The 22,341-nt window shown below is 38.1% G+C and overlaps 1 protein-coding gene across 1 annotated transcript; it reads left to right on the top strand.

Moving 5' to 3' along the window:
- The first annotated feature begins 1,651 nt into the window (after positions 1 to 1,651).
- Positions 1,652 to 22,307, top strand: phldb2a (pleckstrin homology-like domain, family B, member 2a). Its single transcript, XM_059352453.1, is given in 17 exon segments — positions 1,652 to 1,990; positions 3,815 to 4,764; positions 5,223 to 5,525; positions 5,527 to 5,556; positions 9,694 to 9,828; positions 10,716 to 10,853; positions 13,281 to 13,427; positions 14,265 to 14,375; positions 14,453 to 14,542; positions 14,635 to 14,766; positions 15,675 to 15,774; positions 16,956 to 17,154; positions 18,221 to 18,311; positions 18,392 to 18,538; positions 18,646 to 18,865; positions 19,765 to 19,850; positions 20,048 to 22,307. Coding segments are annotated over 17 exon segments (3,195 nt in total). The 5' UTR covers positions 1,652 to 1,815; the 3' UTR covers positions 20,189 to 22,307.
- The last annotated feature ends 34 nt before the right edge of the window (positions 22,308 to 22,341 follow it).

Below are 22,341 nucleotides of genomic sequence, written 5' to 3' on the forward strand. Positions count from 1 at the left end.
CAAATGACCTAAGAGTTTGTGTAGAAAATGTGAAGCTGCTGCAAAAAGAAATGTGCAAAAATTGATTTTGAGCTGTCACAGTTGTCTGGCTTTAGGAGGCTAAAAGGTGGTGGTTCACTCTAGAGGTTTATGACTTAACATTGCTGGAAAATGACACAAGAAATTAAAAAATATCAGTAAGTGCAGTTGAAGCTGCATTCCTCAGTTTTTGTTTGATGCCTGGTGTTGAATCAGAATGTATTGACTTCAGGGCTGAAATGAATAAATGATTCATGATAAATTGATCCAAAACAGACACTTCTAATTTGAACGTTGGCTGCTTTTCATTTTCTGTATGTGTATCACTGCACAAAGATATTCAGTTGGTCAGACAAAAAGAGACATTTGAAGATGTCACTTTGTAAATTAAAATAGGTATTTATCATCATTATTTTGCCATTTTATAGACCTAGTGATTAATGGAAACTGACAATATTGAGCTTACTAATTTTTGAGCTTATTTTGTTTAAAATAAATCTCCCATCTGTTTCTTTTAAATATACTTTCCATGGAAATAAAAAGAGTGGGCGAGACTTGTAAGGTAACAATGGCTCGAGCCAACATGACAGTATTTATCTGCAAAGGGTTAAAAACCTCTTATCCATGGCCATTCCTCAAACTGTTTACATCTCTCTGTGTTTATGATGTGCAGAATCCTGCCGGCTGTGGTCTGGGAGATGCAGTAAAATCTCCTGACTTGAGGCTGGGGTTTTTTTCCCCCTTTTTTCAGAAGGTCTGGAGAATGAACTCATGCTGATTGATTGTGTGACTGTGTAAAAGGATACCCTACTTCCTGTAGGCCTTCTCTCCAGACAGCAGGAGCAGAAAGTCTTGGATCAGCCATCTCTGTCTTTCTCCGCTGTGTGTGTGTGTGTGTGTGTGTGTATGAGAGAGAGAGTCTGTAGATTCAGGAAACAGTAACGTCTGACTTTTAAAATCCCACTTTAACCAATAATATCCTCAGTCAGTGTGATTGTTCTTAGATTGTGAGTTATGACCTGGAGTGTGGGGACCCGACGATGTAGTTTTATTGGGCTTATTTCTTTTTCTTAGAGGAGAGAGACTGGCTTTCTTTTGTGCTGTTGGCTGCTTAACATCTTCACCAGAAAACCTGAAGTTTTGAGGCAGTATAAGTATTGTTTTCATCATCATACAATCTATTTATTATATATTTATCTTGGGCTGATTAATTGTTTACTTCATAAAATGTTAAAAAAAAAAAAAAAAAACAGATGTAGAGTCACCAAGGCCCAGAAGAAATGCATATTATTTGGTATTTTTACTCAATTAATGCGATAAATGTTGTTTAAATGAAATAAAGAGAAGTTTAAAAATCAGTCCTGAATGACCCAGTGTGACCCCCTGACTTTGGCTGCTGTCTCAAAGAGAGGGAATACTTTTGAGAACTGGTCACTGGCTTGGGGCTAAAAGATAGATTAAGGTGCAGAGCGCTGCTATTCAGACTTGGTTTTTATTAGTGACAGACACTGAGCCAGACATAAAAACTTTCCTCCGGATCTGTTTTCCTACTCAGTCTTTTAGGAACGTTTTTTTTTCTTTCCGTTTAAATATGCACATCTGAAATATCTGCTTGAATTGAGGTATTGTTGTGGAGGATACATTGAGAGACCGCAAGGCATGGATTCAACTTCCTGTGAAGTTCTTTAAATCTTTTGTTGCTACATTGAAAGATGCTGCTGTGTGGCGTTGCAAGAAAACTATTTTAAAGAAAGTTGAAATGATACAATGAACACAAGAAGTTGATTTGGTATTTTCATGTTGTGTGAGTTTCATATTGATTCCCTCCCTTTTCTTCCTCTTCTCAGGGAAGAAAGCACGTCGGGCCCAGCTGAATCCTGCCACCCCAGACTGAATCAGAGCAAGGAAGTCAGTGTGATGAACAGCATGCTTCCTCAGAGGAGTGCTGTGGCCACACTGAGCTACAGCCCAGGTAAGATATCTCTTGATTTTGATCACTGTATTGGGTCATTGTGCAGCAAATCTCACAGTAATCTGCATTTTTAGATTGCAAATAAATGTATCCTCCCACCTCTGAAACAACAAAATGACTATAAACAAGATCATTTTAGTGAGTTAACATAATGTGCTTGATTGAGAACTTAACGGATGTTAAGTTAACATCCGTTAAGTTCTCAATCAAGCACGTTTATCTGGATAACTTTAAACAGAGGCTTTTTTTTCAGTCAAGATTGACTAAAAAATATCTTGCACTGCAGCTAGATTCTCGCAAGATCACATGAGAATCGTGGGATCACGAGATCTCAAGTCCATCTTGTCAGGCCTCAAGTAATATGTTTGTGTCTGAATAGCCAGTTGTTCGAACAATAAGCGTGCTGTGAGCCGCTGATGGCAGCTACAGGCGTGATTTAGGTGTGTGAGGCAACACGAGGCAACGTTCAAAACAATGATGGCAGTGTAGACAGTGATTGATAGATGGTTGTAAAGTCAAAAAATACAAATATAAATATAAAGCTTAAATACATTTTTCTGCAACCCCTGTCCTCAGCAGCACTTCTCCAGACTGGGCACATGCTGATTGCAAATGTTGGTAATTCACTGACTATGGATAAATACCTCATACAACACAACAACAAAATAAGTTAGGTTAAATCACTATTTTTCATACAAAGAAACTGTAAAAACAGCCATTATCATTGGAATTTGACCAGTCCGACAGTCCTTGAACTGATCAAAAGTTATGAAAGTTTCTGTTCGAAAAAGTAACCAAAATTAAGCTTAAAATAGTGATATTTCTGTCATAATCACTTTATTTTGCCACATGTGCCAAAACATTGCCACAAATAAACCGCTTGGAATAACTCGATCCTGTTAAAAACATTAAATTCTTCTTTCCTGTGTCCTTAGTGACACTCTTGATTCTGCACAGACGAACGGTCACGCGACAAATATTCACTGGAAATCTGTTTACACAGAGCAGAGAGGAGAGGACAAGAGAGGCTGCATGTAGAGGATGTCAAAATGCAAATAGTTCAATATGTATAGCATGTGGAGAGTCACTTTTCCCCCCTTTATTCATGACACTTGTGGACACTTGTAAAAGTGTTGTGTATATATAAATTCCATTTTATTTTTATATATAAAAATATATTGGTGAAATTCACTATAACATCATTCTTTTTGAGTTGTTCCCACTTCCCGCCATGATTGTGCTGATTCCATAGAGCTGCAGGACTCATATACTGCAGTAAAATACAAGGCCACAGTGAGTCAAATGTAAAAAGTACAGACAAAATACCCTGACACAGCTTGAGGGTTAAGTTAATGATACACGTCTTATTTGACCCATCAAACCAGAATTCATTTGTAAAACCCAAATTGATGATGGAGTTTTTGTGACAAAGGACATGGACATTCTTTACTATCACAACTCTGTAATGATTTAGCGTCCAGCCACCCATGACTCAGGGCACCGTCCTCACTCTCAGATATCTGGGCCGGGGTGGACGTGATTTCCCCTGCAGTCGAGACTATGATGCATTCTTGTCTTGGTCTACCAGCATTCTTCCATTTTTAGAAGAGGCTTAACCACTGATTGAGCCAGTGTTTGTATTGGGCTCAGAACTGTATGAGCGTACATTCTTCACTGGTTTCCCCCCCCTTACTCAGCACATGAGTGATAGCACTTCTCTTAGCTGAGTTGGTGCTTATTAAGTAGGTTACATTAAACCTGTCTCTATTACATACTCCAAAAAGGGGCAGATTTCATGCCCTGCCAACTCTCTCTTTTTCCCAGACTGTGTGAAGATGGAGCACAGCAGTAGTGGCTCAGTGGGTGGGACGTTGCTGAGGGGCTCCCGCTCTAAAGCAGAGCTGCAGGACCTGATGGAGACGCTGCAGCGCAGGAAGAGCGCCCTGGAGGCCAGCTTGAGGGCAGCCGAGTGCAGCCGCAAGTACCTCAGTGTACCTTCGCAGTCCACCAGGCCGCTGTCAATCCTCAGCAATACCGACCGCCCTCCGTCTGCCTCCAGAACTTTTTCCTACATGACCAGCAGCAGCGTGCCTCCATCGCCACGCCAAGGTGAACGCCAACTGAGCTCTAACGATTTGCTCCGTCATTCCCACCCTCGCCACCAGTCACAAGACAGTCTGTTGCTCTCCAACGCAGCAGAAGGAAGCTCTCTGCTCTCCTCCTATGGGCAGCACCTACCTCGTTCTCCCAGGGTCAAAAGTGGAGCAGCCAGCGTGCCGTCGAGCCCTCGCATGGGTCGCAGGCTCTACTCTCAGGGCAAAGCTGGAGGAGACTCTCGGCAGAGGAAGTACTCCACCGGCTCCCTCAACAGCCTGGGGATGCACAGTCGTTCTCTGCCGCGGCTTCACAACGCAGCAGAGCCCCCTGCTCTGTCGCTGCCGTCACGACACTCAGTGGGTTCCCACAGAGGCTCAGCAGGGCAGCGCCGCAGTCTCTCCTCGCTGGAGCAGCCGCCTGATGTGACCGTACCAGCAAGCATGCCCAGCACTCCAAGGAGAGCCAGCCTGGCCTCTCTGAGCTCTCTGGGTGTAGAGATGGACGGGACGGGCTTAGATCTGGGCTTCGGAGAGAGGAGATTGTCCTTTGGGAAGGGTGGGCTGGGTCCAGGGCAACGAGTGGGCAGCATCAGCTCTTTGAATGGGAAAGAGGAGCTAAGAGATTATCACCTGCACCAGAGAGATGAACGACTCAGGGAGCAGAAAGTCCAGAGATTGGTGAGTTTCTGTCGTAACAAACTACCTGTAGATCTGAGGTCTGCCCAAACGGTCAGCTCCTTTAAATCAGGACTAAAAACACTATTGCTTACTGAAGCGTACTCTTAACTTTAACACTTATCTGCTCTACTCTACTGCCCTTACTTTTTAACTACACAATGTTTGACTTGTTCTTTTTATTATTTTATCTCTTTTTTTTATCCTGCTGAATCTTATTTTATCCTATTTATACTTTTATTTCTATTTCCCTGTTTTAATTGACTGTTTTTACTATTTTCAATTGTGTCTTGCTGTTTTTAATGTGTATGTAAAGCACTTTGAATTACCTTGTGTTGAATTGTGCTATACAAATAAACTTGCCTTGCCTTATCCACAGCTTCTTAACAGCTTGTTAAAAAGCATGCAAGTTAACAGTAAAATGACTAAAACATTGTAATTTAATTCATCATCGTCTGCAGGAGTGTCAGCGCCTCGAGACCATCCTAAGCCTGTGCACTGGGTTGGGCCATGTGGAGAAGGAGCCGGCGGGCTCAGCTGTTTCTGACCTGCAGAAGATCAATAAGGAGCTGGAGAAGCTGCAGGTGTCAGACGATGAGTCAGTGTTCAGTGACTCTCCCAACGGCGCTGCTCCGGAGAGCTGCTTCGGAGCCAAAGCCAGAGACTTCCAACTCGCTGAGGAGCAGCAGGTCAGCCCACGTCAGCAGAGCGGCTACAGAGAGGCCAGGTCCCACTCGCCTGCTATCAGCCTGAACAGCAGCGCCCCCCTCACCCTCCACACACCACAGAGCCAAAGTAAGTTCTGCCAAATTAATGCTTATCGACAGTTTTTTTTAGAAATAAAAAACAGGAGGGTGAGATTGAATTCTGACAAGTCATAAAGATTTAGGAATTATATTAGACATTTTATTCACATTTTCACAGTTTGTGCTTGCATTTTGATATTTTTTTTAGATATGATAAGAGTTAAGATTTTCCTTTATTAGTCCCACAATAGGGAAATTTCCAGTATTGCAGCTTCAATAAAAAAAATAGTAAACAAGCAGTATAAACTAGAAATACAAGAAAGTATTGACAATTAAACAAGTAAAAAGTATTTAAAAAATAATTAACAATTTACAATTGAAACAAGTAGAAATATAAAAAATATTACCAATTCAAACAAAGAGGAAAATAAAATGTAGGTACATTATATTCAATGTAGACAGAGTCAACAGCTGAAAAAGCAACCATTGCACAGATAATATTGCACTTATAGATTAATTTAAATGAAATTAATGGTAAGATGTAATAAATCCAGGGACCATCTTAACAGAAGGAAGAGCTTTTTAGGTGGTCTGTATGTTTTTTCATGCACTATATTTGCTGTTTTCATTAGTTAATATTTGAACACTGAATGCAATTATACAAACAGCAATATCAGCCACAGATGACCAACAATACTACAAGGATTATATTCTTTAAAAAACAAGCAAGCTATAGTTACTAATTACATTTTCATGGTACATACATTTTGGAACCAAATGGAAGTTGCATTCATTGGGTTTTTTTTGTACACTTTGAGACAGAACAACAACAACAAGATAAGCTAACAAAGCCACAGTGCTGACCTGTTAACTAACATGTTATCTAGCAGATAGGGAGCAACATTAGCATTGATCTGTTTTTTTTTTTTCTGACCTCTTGATCATTATAAATCCAATATTCTCGCTAGTTTTTCATTGTTTCAGGTAGAAATTAGGTTGAGAATGAACAAAAATAGTGAAAAATTGCACCAAAGAAAAGCCCACAAAGAACCTTTTACATTTCTGGTATTATAGGAGTTACTTTAAATGTAAAAAAGTAGAATTTTAATGTCAGTCTTTTACTGTACCAGCAGGCTATTGCACCATAAAACTGCTGGTCATCGTGGGCCTTTTTTACACAAACGTTGTGACAGAGGGAAGTAAGCACAGGCATTAAAAATTGAAAATGACTGATGAGAAAAATCTATTAATAATATTTAATTTTAAGAAAGCTCCTTATTAGTTTTGGAAAAAACCCATCAGGAGGTAAAGTTCCTAATAATGGACTGAATGTTTTTGATTTAAAAGACCCAAAAGCTTCTGTCTCAAATATATCCATATACTTCTCCTTATTGAATTTGAGTTTTCCTCCCATCCTTTCTTCGCCTCCTCTTAATTACTTCCTGCTGCAGAAAGAGTGTTAAAGTGAGTGAGGAGATGACCGAGCTGTAGTGAAGCGGAATGGGACACACCCCTCCTGTGGAATGCAGTTTATCAGACTGCTGATTGCTTGTTGATCTTTGTTTGTTTACCTTTTGTAATATCAGCGTAAACGCTTTCACCCCCCCCCCCCCCCCCCCCCCCCCCACACACACACACACTGTTCCACAGAACTGAATTTTTCTGCAAACCATTTGTACAATTATTTTCAAGATATATTGAAACTTACAGCTGCTTTTAACCTACATTTTACAACCAGCAGTGTTAAAGGGGTTAATGTGGCCCAATGACAAATTTTGCCAGATATTATGTTCAAACGGGATTTGTCTGGATAAAAAGTGCAAACATATGTCATGAAGCCCTTGTGTAGCCTCTGAGTCAGATGCTCACAACTCATCCATGGTGGTTGGATTTAGTGGGTGTCTTGCACAGTTTTTACCCAAAACATCTCTTGGTTAACGCTGATTCCTCACAATCACAGCAGTTTGTACATTTCCTGTTTGTGTGGGTTGTTCAGACACATAAACAGGGAAATCACAGTTACACAAGACCTCCTCACAGCTTTCATGTTTCTACGATTTGGCCTCAACCTTTCTCTCATCAACTCTGTGAGGAGCTTTGCTGCACATACTGAGAAATGAACAAACATGTTTAATCTGCAAATATAAATATGTCAAATGTATCAAACGCTGCAATTTTAGGCATCAAACGCTGTGATTTAAGGCCCTCCTCCACTGTCCCAGTCCTAGTGCCGCTGAGTATCTGTCTCTGTAAAAATGCAGCTTCTTTTCCTTTTTTTTTTCTTTTCCACACTCTGCAGCAGTAACAACCTAATGGTGCGTCTGGTTTTAATGAAGAAGTCCTCGTTTTTGTTTCACCACTCAGCCATTCAAACTCAGGGGAACAGGAAATGACTTTATCCCAAAGAGAATTAGTGTGCCTCATGTGTGTGTGAGCACATGCACAACTGTGCGTGTGTGTGTTTCTGTGTGTGTGTGTGTGTGTGTGTGTGTGTGTGTGTGTGTGTGTGTGTGTGTGTGTGTGTGTGTGTGTGTGTGTGTGTATAAGAATGTTAGTGTGTATGGATGGCAAAGACGTGTTTTTCCAGATGTTTTGAACCTTTCTGCTGAGGCTAAATGGATAGAAGAACTTGTGAAAATGAGAATGTACACAGGTAACCCAGGTTATTTTGTATAGATTTATATTAGATTTCCAAGTTGAGACCATTGTCAGTTGTGATACAGGTTTATAGAGTCCAAATGCCGTCTCTTCCACCATCTGCATGCTCAGAGCAGTGAGTGCAGGAAGAAAGAGCGCCTGGGAAACTATAAATCCTAAAGCTGTCGGCCACATGAGACTGTGACACAAAAACAATCCTTCCGACTCCTTAAAGAGAGAATACCTGCTAATACAGGATCTTTTAAATGTACCCATGTAGGAGTATGAATGAATGTTTGCTGGTAGACGATGAAATATGTGGGAGTACTTGAGCGTGACTGGCAGTGGAGCGTACTGATAGAGATTTCCATTACACCATGGAGAAAAGAATCCTGCCACTGTTGTCAGCGATCCAGCTGTGGATGAGTTAAAACAGCAGCTGCTGTCATCTTATCCATAAAAAACTGATTCCACTGGCTGGTAAATTAGTTTAACAACAGATTTTATGTGTGGAAAAAATTAGTTTCTAATGTTAGTAAAAACTTTCAGCATTAACCCTCAGAACCCCAACAAGGCGTTTTTTTGCTCTTTTCACATTTTACTCTCTGTGGGCTTGTATTTCACTGCAATATATATGTCCTGCAGCTCTTTGGAATCAGTGCAATCAAGGCTAGAAGTGTGAACAAATCAAAAATGTCTTCTGTGCAGCATAACACCACTATAATGACATAAATCATGAAAAAATAACAAACACAAGTTGAATTTCTCTGATAAAGGTGGATTTTAAAATTGGAAGAACATTGAATTTATATATACAAAACTTTTCCAAGTGCCCACAAGTATCATGAATATTGGAAAAAAAATTAGTTCTCCACATGCTATACATTTTGAACTATTTCCATTTTTCCAACCTCTCCTCTCCTGTCCTCTCCTCTCTGCTCTGTGAAAACAGCCTGCAGTGATTTTCAGTGAATATTTGCTACGTGACGTATCAATCGTGTCTTCACAGTGTCAGTGAGCAGCGCAGAATTTAATTATTTAATATTTTTGTCAACGTTTTAAATGAGACATGTAGAATAAAGTGATTTCGACAGAAATATCACAAGTTTAAGATTTGTTTTGGTTACTTTTTCCAACCGAAACATTCATAACCTATGATCTATCTGTTGATAATGCTTGTTTTTGCAGTTTCTTTCTATGATTAACGTTCTATTTTTGGTGATAGCTGAAAGAAAACATCCCTAAAATTGGGTTCAGAGGGTTAAGCACTTCCACATGTCTATTAATTAAATACCCACCAGCTGACTCGCTGACCTTTTCCATATCGCAATTTTGATAAAATTTCTCTTTTTCAGTCCTATTATTGGCTTTAAATTCATCCACTGAATAATACATAATCATATGAATTTCCCATTGTCTGACAATAATTTATTGGAACCTTATTTATCACGCTTGCTTACTTAAATGTACACTAATATACAAGTATTTAGTTGCATGTGAACTGCCCTGTGCAGCCAAGCATTTTTATGCATTCCTGATGTCACGACAGGCCTTGGAGAGCGTGCAGCTGAAACAGGAAGTAACGCACATAGAGGAAGAGAGGATCCAAGTTCTGAACAACATCGAGGAGCTGGAGCAGAAGATCAAAGACCTGGACAACCAGATGGAGGAGTCTGTCCGAGAGGTAGAGCGCTCAGTGCAGTATAAACTGACACCTGAATTTTCTATTGTGAGATAAATTAAGTTTAAGTTAATCACTCAAGCATCACTCAATCCCAGTGGAGTCCAGCAGCCTCCTTATTTATTTTAACACAAAATTAAAAAATGGTTTCAAGTTTTAAACAATTAAAACCCTGATTCCAAAAAAGTTGGGATACTGTGTAAAATATAAGAATGCATCAAATCAGAGTATATACAAAAAATAAAAGATTCACAAATGATTTGCAAATAAATGCTTTCTTTGTTTACATTATATTTTTCACAGTGTCCTAACTTTTTTTTGGAATCTTGGTTGTATATATATTAACTTATTATTTAAATTATCATAATTTCTTTGTTCAACTGAAAAACCCTCTGTTTTAATTTTTTAAGAGTCATTGTGATTGATAAAACCATAATAACACTGCCATTGTTTAAAAAGTAAAATATTTATAAAATAAGTATGCAAATGATACAATAATAAAATAATAATAATTACATTATTTTTAAAACATTAATAAAATATGCGTGAAATGATAAATGATCATTTTAAAAATGTGTTATTATTTTTGTCTTTTACTGTATATTGTGATACCATGAAGCCATTATATATTTTAAAACTGTTATTCTACTGTGAAAATATCATACGCTCACATATATTTCATGTTCTGACAGCTCATTATAATGTCATTTTACCCTCATAAACTTTACTGCTGTTATTCTTCTCATCCTTTAGCCCTGCATGTTGTTTATGTTTCCCTGCAGGATGTGAGGAAGCTGCAAAAGTTATGCTTATTGCTCTTTTTCTGGCGAGTTTTCTACTCATAAATGTATAAATCAGTTTGCTTTACTCTGTGCTGCTGTTTTCTGCAGACAGAGGTGGAGTGTGCTCTGCTGGAGGGGGAGCAGGAGTCGGAGGTGGCGCAGCTGCAGAGGGAAAAGGAGCTTCTGGACCAACTGAAGGAAAAGCTTCATGGTGCTGAGAAGACGAGCCACACTGAGAAGTCACAGGTAAAACGATATATAACATTATCAAACTATGATAGGTTTTTGGTAGACCTATTCAGAGGCAAAGTGCATTTACTCAGGCACTATAATTGAGTACAAATTTGGGTAACACTTTACAATAACCATCTAAGTGGTGTTTATAGATGGTTTATAAACCAATTATTAACCATTTACAAAGTGCTATACATATTTAATCTTTAAATGTTTTCAAACAATTTCTTAAAGATGTTTGAATCATTTTTAAGTAATTTACATACTTAACATTGGTGTTAACATGTTATAATGAGTGCAAAACTATTAATAAACTAATAATTATAATGTCATTGTTTGTTAATAATAAAGTTACTATCAACTTACATTAATATACCATCTATTTGGCATTTATAAATTATAGTTCAACATTAATACATTTTCTATTTACCAACCAAATGGCCTATATACGGTTTATAAATGATGATTAAACTTTAATAAACTATCTGTTTACCATTTATAAATGGTCTATTTACCATCTATAAATGATGGTTATTGTAAAGTGTTACCCAAATTTGAAGTATTTTACTTTTCATTTCATGAAACTTTCAACTTCTATTGCACTACATTTCAGAGATAAATATTGCACTTTTTACCCCACTTCATTTACCCATCTGCTTTAATTCTTCTACAAATTAAGTTGTTTGCATACAAACATAAAGAGTTTATTAAATGTGTTTTGTTATGAATTAAATCACCCAATATTTATAAGTATAATATAAGTACAACTTAAAATTGTATTCAATCAATAAGTTAATAGAATATATAAATATAACAAATTAAATATTATTATTTTGAATGCAAAAACATTTTATGGTTTCCCGGTTCTCAAATATGGGGATTTGCTGCTTTTCCTTTGAAAATATATAATGCATTTGTTTAATAATTTAGAGGTCTGGACTGTTGTTTGGACAATACAAACATTGTAAATAATACTACATTGATATAATACTGTATATAATAGTATAACAGAGACTTTCTTTAAGTAATTGTATTACTTTAAGTACATTTTGCTTATTATACCTGCATACTTTAACTATAGTATGTGGACACGGGTTCACTAAAGCCGCAGCTCAAGTGAACTCTTAGGGATCAGGTTCAGTGCAACCACAGTTTCCTCTGACATGAGTTCAATTACATTTCCTTTAAAACCAAACAAACAAATTATGTTTTCAAGAGGAAATGATGACAATACCAGATGCAAGGGGGTTATAATAATAAAATACTGTGTTTCTGCACAAAGACCTTAGTTGACCTTCTCTGCAGCAGTATTCTTCTGGTACTCTGCTTAAACTAACTCAAATGGATAATACATCACAGTTTATTCTCACAAATTAGCTCATGTTAGCGAGCGCCAAGACTCACAGAAAACTCAAATACCTCAGGTCTCATTTTACACCTGTTCGATCTGTTTTATTCTTTTCTTCCCAATTTGTTCCATTTTGCACCTTTATTTTCTCTCTCAACCTTGTTCTTTGTAATCCTCCACACCTTCCTCTTTTTCCTGTCTCACATTCACAACTTCTGTTTTTGCCCTGGTATCTCTTAGACCCATATTTGGGAAGGACCCCAAATAGTTACCATATGTAAAAAAAAAAAAAATGTCAAGGCATCTGACTCCAATTTGGTGGAAAACTATAATCTCCTGAAACCTGACATCACTTTGAAGGACACAAGATTTAACACTTATTACACCCTCTGAACTCGAGGCATTATCATCGAAATTTGAACTTTCTGACAGTTCTTGAACTGATCCTAGCTTTCCGTTAGAAAAAACAACCAAAGGGAAGCTTAAAAGCTGTGATATTTCTGTCAAAATCACTTTATTCTAAATGTGTCATTTAAAATGTTGCCAAAAAGAAACCGTTTTGGATAACTGTTTTTGAATAACTAGATACATGTTAAAAACATTAAATTCTGCTCCTCAGCGACACTGTGAAGCCATGATTGATTCTGCTGAGACAATATGGTCACGTTACAATATTCACTGCAGGCTGTTTACACAGAGCAGAGAGGAGAGGACAGGATTGGTTGGACTTGGAAAAATGTTGTATTGATAAATGTAATTTTATGATTTTTGTCATTATATCTGCATGAAAGACATTTTAAGGTTTTTCCCCCTTCTAGCCATGATTGTGCTGATTTATTAGAGCTGCAGGACTTCACTGTATTGCAGTGAAATACAAGGCCACAGTAAGTAAAATGTAAAAAACAACAACCAAAAAAACATCCTGAAATGGCTTGGGGTTGAATGCTCTGCTAAAATCACACAGACTGGATAGTTAATTTCTTGTGCCCACAGTAGTTACAATTATTAAGCACTGTATTCTCCTATCTATTTATATACTTTTACTTTATTGTCTAATTGGGGTCATGTGTGTACATCTGTGCTGCTTTCAGGAGGCAGAGGAGAAGACAAAAAGTTTGGAGGAATTGGAGTTTCAGAAGCTGGAAAGAGAAATTAATCAGGACGAGGAAAAAGAAAGTCAGAACCAAGAGTTGCTGCGAGAGATTGCAGAGTGCCAGCGTCTTACCGTCACACGCAAGGTAAGGCGAGTGAGGGTTTTTTGAGTGTGCACGTAGCATGTGTTGCATGTTTAACATTGCAGGTAGTACTGGCACGTCATCACTGTTAAATGTCAATAATATCTGATTTATGGAGCATGATAACCTCTGGAATATGTGCTGTGTTTGGTTTAGAAAAAGCAGATGTTAAGTATTAGTGTGGCCTTTTTACTGCATGTTCATACCAACACACTGTCTTATTGTTCTCTTTTTCTTTCTGTTGAGGTTTCAATTACAAGCCCATAGAAATATTATGATTCTCATTTAACGAGTAGACTTCTTGTCAGACGTTTTTTTTAAAAAACAACATAATTAGAGTTTGGGTCTTAAGTTTCTAATATTACTAGATAAAGTGCATTTATTCAGTATTTAATCTAACCTTTGCGGTGACCATTTTAATCTTTTTTTTTTTTGTTTATTACAAATACTTCTTTGTGGTTTATTGTCATTAATCTTACTACAGGTTGTGCATGAAAATAAAGCTGCAAAATTGTGAGATTGGCAGAACAAAGCATGAACTAATTACAAGAAACAGCAATACCAACAATGGTAAGCATGAAGTACTGTTTATGTAGTGTTGAAGACAGAGAAAATTCACAGATTTTTCAAATGACGGCACTACCACAGAGAGAATATGTAGTTGTAGGAAAGAAAAAAATTCATCCTAAAATGAGGATTTGCTCTTGTTCCCTCTGCTGCTGCTCCAAATAAAAACACACCTGCAGTATCTGATAAGGTGACAACATTATTTGCCTCGTATAAAGTCGTAGGATATTGTGTGGTGATATTGTACTGTTTTGTTGTTGTTTTTTGTCACAGGAAAGACTCCTGACGCTGAAGAAACAGTCCTCACAGATTACCTTACAGGCTCAGCAAGAAAGAGAGAATTTTCAACGAGAGAAAAACAATTTGCTTGTCATGCTTCAGAAGGTAAGAACACTTTTTGCATGCTGATGCAGTGAAGATTTGATTTAATTTACTTAAAGATGTTATCCTGATGTCTGCAGGAAAGAGAGAAACTGGCATCTCTGGAAGGAAAGTATGCAGAGTTGTCTGAGGGGCAGAAGTTCACCACCAACCCTGCAGCCATCAAAGAGGTTGGTGTCAGTGACGGACACTCCTTTATCTTTACAAACTCTCGGTGTTGCTGATGAGAAGTCCTGGTAATCCTTTCCTGGCCTTTGTGCAGCATTCCCTGAAGGAAAGGAGGAGAAGCAGTAAAGAAAACTCTTCCCACCCGATGGACAGCCTACCTCACAGGAGGAGCCAGCAGCTCCTCACCTCTTACGGCAGATCGCTGGGACGCACGCTTTCTCCCAAGGTTATTACCTTCCTGTCAAAAGTAATCTCAGCAGACATTATACCTGAAGTAGGCAGGGTTTTTGGGCATCATTGGGCTTTCAGCATACTGGAATTGAAGTAGTCTGAGGGAAAACTAGACTTCTTCACCTCCTCTTGGCTCTGCTTTCAGGCTATAGATAATCTCGCCTGTGATGGGAGACTTCAATCACAGGTTGTTTCAGAGAAAGGTCAATCTATTTGGCTGTTCTCCAAATGCAGAGAAATGTGCAGGCCAGAAGTTGCTTTTCCAGGATTAGCAACAACTGCTCACACTGCAAAGCAACCCAAATAAGGTAGAGAAACTAAAAGAGAGTCTGACAATACAAACAAAAATCATCTGGCAATATGGGCAAAGCGTTTCAAAGCCAAAGACTCACAGCTGCAACTAATTCAGGTTCAACTAGAGCTTCAAATCACAATATGTTATCGTATAGAGCTGTACAGGCCAACAGGTTGGCAAAACAAAGCAAAAACCTCCTAAACGTCTTAACAGCCTCGGAATCACGATCAGGATAATTAAAATTAATTGGTGCATGTTTCTGTGACAGAGAAGGGAGAGCTGCAGGAAACTTGCCTAACCCAGTTTTAAAGGTGGCATGATCAAAATTAGGGTTTCAAATCTTAAAGGACGACTTGACTATAATTAAAGGATACTACAGTGCTATGGGAGAGGCCTTACTCTGATTCTGGACTGCAGAAAAGGGGATTTCACTGCCCTCATTATTTGTATCCAGACAGATTTCAGCATTTTGTCCCTGGGGAATGACCCACCCAGACAGGAATTCACAGTCTCACAACATCCACCCAGCCCATGAAATACTTTCAGTTTGTAGTAAAGGTTTTAGATCGTGATCTTTACCAGCGTGTGTGCTGCTGTTTCCTCCTCAGACCCACTTGCCGCTGTCCCAGAGCTCCAGCTGTGGCAGCGTGATCCCTCAAGGCTTCAGCTTCTCTCCCCGGGACCTGAACACCCGCCGCCTGCCCAAGAGTGAGTCAGAGTACTGGACTGTCGCATCTTGTCTTCATCAGATCTATACTGTGTGACTGGGTCGAAACCTCAGGCGTTTCACATGTAGGACAGCAGGAATCTGTGGCACGGCACAAAGAGAGCAACATTTAGTCCAAATCTGACATCAAAGACAACATGGTTGTACTCACAGAAGTACTGTACATTATATCAGATAGGAATTTCTGATTTTCAGGCACATTACTTGCTTGCACAGCTCACTCAAAGCAAGTTACATACAAAGTATCGGCACTTTGAGCTATGTATAATTCATTAGATACATGTAAACAGGTTTGAGAAACTTGTTTGAAGATAAGATCATTTTTTGTAATTCATGGATGTATACAACTTAGCCTAACACAGGTTGTAATTTCAATTTTTATTGGTAGTCAGAAATGACACAGGCATCACACATATTGTTTAAACAACACATTATTGTTTTTTGTTTTTAAACAACAGAAGGAAAAGGGAGAAAAATATATAAATTAATAAATAAATAATAAAAATAAAATACTATCAATAATAAAATAATAATATATAAATATATACATACACACAAAATACGCACATATTTAAAAATAAACTACCAAATAATAAAGAAGTACTATTAAGTATTTGTTTCGTGGGCTAAATATTTTGCTTTATATTTAAAAAAAAGGAAGACAGGAGACCTCAGTCAGTCTATCTTGGCCTTGTTGCTTCAGCTGGCTTTTTAAAAAATAAAGTTCTGATCCCACTAGGCAAACTTCTTAACAAACTGCAACCCTGTTATTGTGCTTTATAGGGCTTTTAATCAATTAAATCCTATGAATTAATTTGACTATTAGCTGTGATAAATCATGATTAATTGCTTGTTGTTTTTTGTCATAAGCCCGTAGGTTGATTAGTTAGATATTTGTCTGTTAAGGGGAGCCTTGTGGGTACCCCAAAAAACCCATAAAAACATTTATTAAACATTTTTTTCAGATATTCAGATGAGGTTGAGAGGAACCCTTGTGAAAATGGCTATGCAATTTTTTCCTACCCAAAATTTGGCCTAAGTTTGGAGCGAGAGTGACATGGTTGATACCGATTCACTGTTTAAAACTTAGCCTGAGCAGCCCAGCAAGCACAAGCTTTAACATTCATGTCCACTTTCTCACTGTAATATTTCCTTCTGTCAGCAGGCAACAGCCATGCACACATGAATGAAGAAAGACAGAGAAGAAGTGATTTTTGCAGCAGGATGGTTTCTGAGCCCAGCATGTTCTTGGACTCCTTCTCCTACCCAGACAACAGCCAGGCCTCAGACACCGTCAGTGTGGACAGCTCTGACAGCCTGGAGACCAGCTTCTCCGCCTGCTCCCCGGACAACATCTCCAGGTGAGAGAGAGAGAGCACGATGACGTGCTGCTTAAAATGATGCTTTGAAAAAAAGTTTAGACGGAGCAAAAATGTGTGAGTCAGAAGAGAAGAGGAGTTTTATTTTTAGAAATTAAGTTTGAGATTAAAGGCTGCAGGAGATGATGAGGAACAGAAAGAGGAAAAGCTTTTGGTTTTTGAAGAGGCTGTGCTTTGTGACAGAGCAGGGACAAATATATCAATGTTATCTAGCTCTCCTCACTCTTTCTCACTGTCACATGCACATTAGCGAATCCAGTCACAGCCCCTGTAATTTTCATGGTAATTTGTTGTGTTTAAAGGGATACTTTGGATTTCTTGAGGTGGGGTTATATGAGGTAAATATCAAAGCGGTTAACCTGCCCAAAGTTTGGAGAAGCAGGCAAGAGTACTGGAGTCAGCAGCACAATATATTTTAGCCACCTTAAAATAAACTATTTCAGATTAAGTTAGAATATTTTGACAGCTTTATCAGCACTTTTCGATGGGGTTCTAAAGCTATTATCCATGCTTCATTCAAAGACTCCATTACCAGACTCTTTTGACAAAAACAGCAATTTTACCTCACAGAACATGGTAGTTGCTGGTTTACCGCTGTCCCTGTTGGACATGTTTTTATGTTTGTGTTATTGTTTGTCTTTCTTTTTTTAAAGGGTTAGTCTCTCTAAGCAATCTTGTACAACACCGCTCCTGAAAATGATCCCTTTTAAAGGGGCACTTACACATTTGTTGTCAGGGAAGTCACAAAATCGTGTTATTGACCTTACCTTAGTTACCTTTTTGTGAATATTTTATACATTTTGTAAAAAAAAATAAAAAAAAATCTATGTATTTATTTTCAGTATTTGTAAAAAAAAAAAAAAAAAGCCTTAAGTATGTTTGCATGGCTTCATTTTTAAATGTTTTGTTTTTGTTAGTATGTATTCTGTCATCTAGATTTGTTTTGTTTTTTTTAATTTATGATCTATTTTCCATAAGCATGAGTGTAATTTTGCACTTATCAGAGAAATCTGGATCTTGTTGTGTTTTTGTTTTCCATTTCAATCAGTGCCAGTACGTCCAATATGGCGAAGATCGAGGAGATGGAGCGTTTACTCCGAGAGGCCCAAGCTGAGAAGCAAAGACTCCTCGAGCATCGGGTAATGTGCCAAACAAACCTGACCAAAACTTCTGGGATGTTTATGTCTGATGTGTAATTGACACTATGTTGCATGTGCAGGAGCGTGAGATGGAGATGCGCAGGCATGCTCTGGAGGAGGAGCGAAGGAGAAGAGAGGAGCTGGAGAAACGGCTGCAGGAGGAGACGAGCAGGAGACAGAAACTTGTAGAGAGAGAGGTGAAGCTCAGGGAGAAACAAAGATCACAGGTATTCAGAATCACTGGAGAGAAGAAGTTGAAATGTGGTGTTTTTCCACCAGAAACTTTGTTTAAATACTCCTTGAACAATCTTTTATTTAATTGCTTTTTCAATAGTCCCGGCTGTTGACTCGCTACCTCCCTGTACGGAAAGATGACTTTGATCTTCACGGCCATATCGAGGCAGCTGGACACAACCCAGATGCCTGCTTCCATCTGGCCATCACTGATAAAACCTGCCGAGGCTTCCTGGTTAAAATGGGCGGCAAGATTAAGACCTGGAAGAAACGCTGGTTTGTCTTCGACCAGAATCGCAGGACGCTGACTTACTATGCAGGTGAGGAACTCTTGCCCTCAGTTCTCTGCTCTAAATTTGCCGCTTTGAACCCCACCAACCTGTCGCCAGATTGAAGAGTACATTTTCTTTCACACATCGCCAAAAATACACCTTTATCTTGAAACTGTAACTGCAAGAAACTGTAAAAACAGGCATTATTGCTGGAATTTGAACTTTCTATCAGTCTTGAACAGATCATAGGCCCCAATGTTTCTGCTAGAAGGGTAACCAAAACAAAGCTTTAAACTGAAATATTACTTCTCCTGGTACACTCACTTCATTCTACAGGTCTCATTTAAAACATCACGAAAAAAAAAAGTTTGTCATAACTAGATCCTGTTAAAACATTAAATTCTGCTCCTCAGCGACACTGTGAAGCCATGATTGATTCTGCTGAATCAATGTGACAAATATTCACTTTCTGTTTTCACAGAGCAGAGAGGAGAGGACAGGAGAGTTTGTAAAATGCAAACAGTTCAACATGTATAGCATGTGGAGACCCAATTTTTTTTTTCTGATATTCATGACACTTGGCACTTGGAAAATTGTTGTATATATAAATTCCATTTTATTCCAATTTTTAAAAATAATTTATCAGACAAATTGAACTTGCGTTTTTTCTTTTTTTATGACTTATGTCATTATAACCCTGTTATTCTGCACTTAATACATTATTGAGTTGTTCCCACTTCTAGCCATGATTTAGCTGATTTCATAGAGCTGCAGGATTTATTTATTGTAGTGTACCACAAGGTATTACATAGTGGGTCAAATGTAAAAGGAGCAAAAAATGCCATGAAACATCTTTGGGTTCAAAAGTTACTGCAACATGTATGCTAGCATACTTTGGATGCTGGCCGAGCTTTGATCACAGTGTTCTCTTTATGTTCTTGCTGCAGACAAACATGAGACCAAGATGAAAGGAGTCATTTACTTCCAAGCCATAGAGGAGGTGTACTATGACCATTTAAAGAATGCACACAAAGTAAGTCAGTCTACATGCATGTTTGTGTGTCTGATTTCTGGCATGTGGCTACACATGCCTCATTTTCTTTGAATAACGTTGACATCTTCTGTTTTTTTCCCCTTCATTTGTCTTTCACCCTCACACACATGCACCACCTCACCCCTGTCCCCTCTATTCTCTTTTTTCTCAACATTACATTCACTTCTGCACCCAAGAGCCCCAATCCCTCGCTGACGTTCAGTGTGAAGACCCACGATCGGGTGTACTACATGGTGGCTCCGTCGCCTGAGGCCATGCGCATCTGGATGGATGTTATGGTTACGGGTGCAGAGGGACACATGCATTTCATGGTGTAGCTGATCCCAACAGACCACAGTCCACACCGCTAAATTTCATTGGTAAATGTTTGTCACATGAGAAGGTTTGTGGGACTTTGATCATAGTAACATTACAGCAAACACGCGTTGTGTACGGCTGAGATTTCATCAGGTCAACTAAAAAATCAACTTCTGTTTACAATTGTATTATTTGTTGCCTACAACTCATGCTCAGAAGCACACTTTATAATATAATCATGTATACCAGATCAACAAAATGTATACATAGTGTCATAATTAAGCTATTTAGTTATTTTTGTTGTTGTTTATGTACCATGAGAGGCTGAAGCATCACTAAATCTTGCACGTTTTCCTAGAGCACAACAAGTATTGGATGGAATTTAATACCCCCCTTCTATGTGACGATGCAAAGGTGCCCAGAGCTGCTTTCCTAAAAAAAAAAACTTTATTAAAGAATATTAAGAATTATATTACATGATATATAAGTATAGAAACTGAAAAAAGAAAGAATAAATAAAAATAAACAAAATAGCTAAAACCATTTTAAATCGTCCCAAGCATTGTTTTCTGCATTAAATATTCTATAAAGGAATTTTAATATAGGCACATATTGGAGAACATGTACACTGAAACAGATAGATACTATATGTCTGTAATAGGCCAAAATCAGACAATAAAATCAACAGATAAATCAGTAGAGCTCCAGCTTTAGAACAAAACCTCTGCTTCTCTCATACTCTACCTTTTTATGTTTTTCTTAATTATTCAAAAACTCAATCAGGGAAGCTTCTAAATGATTGGAAATGCAACATCTGCTACACTTCTTAACTGCGGTACATACTGATGCTGCTTGTCTATCACAGAGGCATATCTGCCAGACAGCTTTCTATAATTTTACATTTTTAGTGTTTGTATCTGACATGTTCAAAACAGAGTGTAAGTTGTAGGTCCACCTCTGTTTCTTTGCCTCCTCCTTCTTCTTCTGGTTGGACGTTAGGCTTTGTGGATCACAAATTATTGGTGAGCTTTTCCCAGCGTCCCGTCTGTATTTGTATTTGCAAAAATGCACATTTTTGTTTCAACTCAGATATCTATATTGTCACTAATATTCAAATGTAGTGAGTATAAGTAGTATTTCACATTTTAACTCAAGCATTTCATTGCTGCTGCCAGACTACAAGCATAAGCTGGTCTTGTCTGCTTATTTAAAGCACAGCTGAATGTCCTTCAAACCATATGCATGTCTCTTTGTATCACTTTCATTCTAAGTCTTAAATTGGACTTTTGTCCACATATGCAAACTTCAGTCATGAAGGAGACATGAATACAGGCACTTTTCAGGTTTTATTGTTATTATAATTATTTGTAATTGTAATATTCTTCTCATAAAAGTAGAAAAATCTGCTCCAGTCACATTGATGTGTCCAGAGCCAGTGTGCAGCTAGCTCCCTCTATCTATAGTAGAGGCTGCAGGCCTGATGTAATGTGGCCATGTTGTGCAGCAGTGATGCTGGATGTACTGCGTCACCACTTCCACATACGCATTTCAATATGCTTTTTCACCAGCAGAGGTCCTCAGTGCAGAGTTATTGCACTGACATGACGTAATGCCCTGAGCAGTACTCTTCAGTGATCCATATTTTCTCATGCTTGTATATTAAATATGTGCATCTATAAGTACATGCATGTCATGTTTGAGATTTGGAAACAAAACAAAAATCATGTTCAGGATCTTGAACACAATGATTTTTTAAAATAATTTTGTTTTGAATGTTTTATAAAAATCTATATGTTTGATCTGTATATCCTTTGACAGTCTGACTGTATCACTTTAACACCAGGCTGTTGTTTGACAGACTGCAGAGTGCAGGTGAGGCTGCAGAGCTGACAGTGTTGCAGATGAGATGCTTCTCCGTGAACAGAGGTATCTTTGATGTTTACATCTCAACCGCACACTGTCGCCCACTGTGTGAGCTTCGAAACCAAATGAATTACCCCATATATGTACAATTTTTTAATAAATTTATATTTTGTGTATGAACAATGGTAATTTTAGTCGATTATGATACAGTTTTATATCATTGGCATTTCATGTCGTGTTTCAATATGAATAAGAATAAATAATTTTGATTATGAACTGGTAATGTTATGGTTACTTGGTGTTTTAAATA

The sequence above is a fragment of the Centropristis striata genome, chromosome 15 (assembly GCF_030273125.1).
Source record: "Centropristis striata isolate RG_2023a ecotype Rhode Island chromosome 15, C.striata_1.0, whole genome shotgun sequence".
NCBI classification, from domain to species: domain Eukaryota; kingdom Metazoa; phylum Chordata; class Actinopteri; order Perciformes; family Serranidae; genus Centropristis; species Centropristis striata.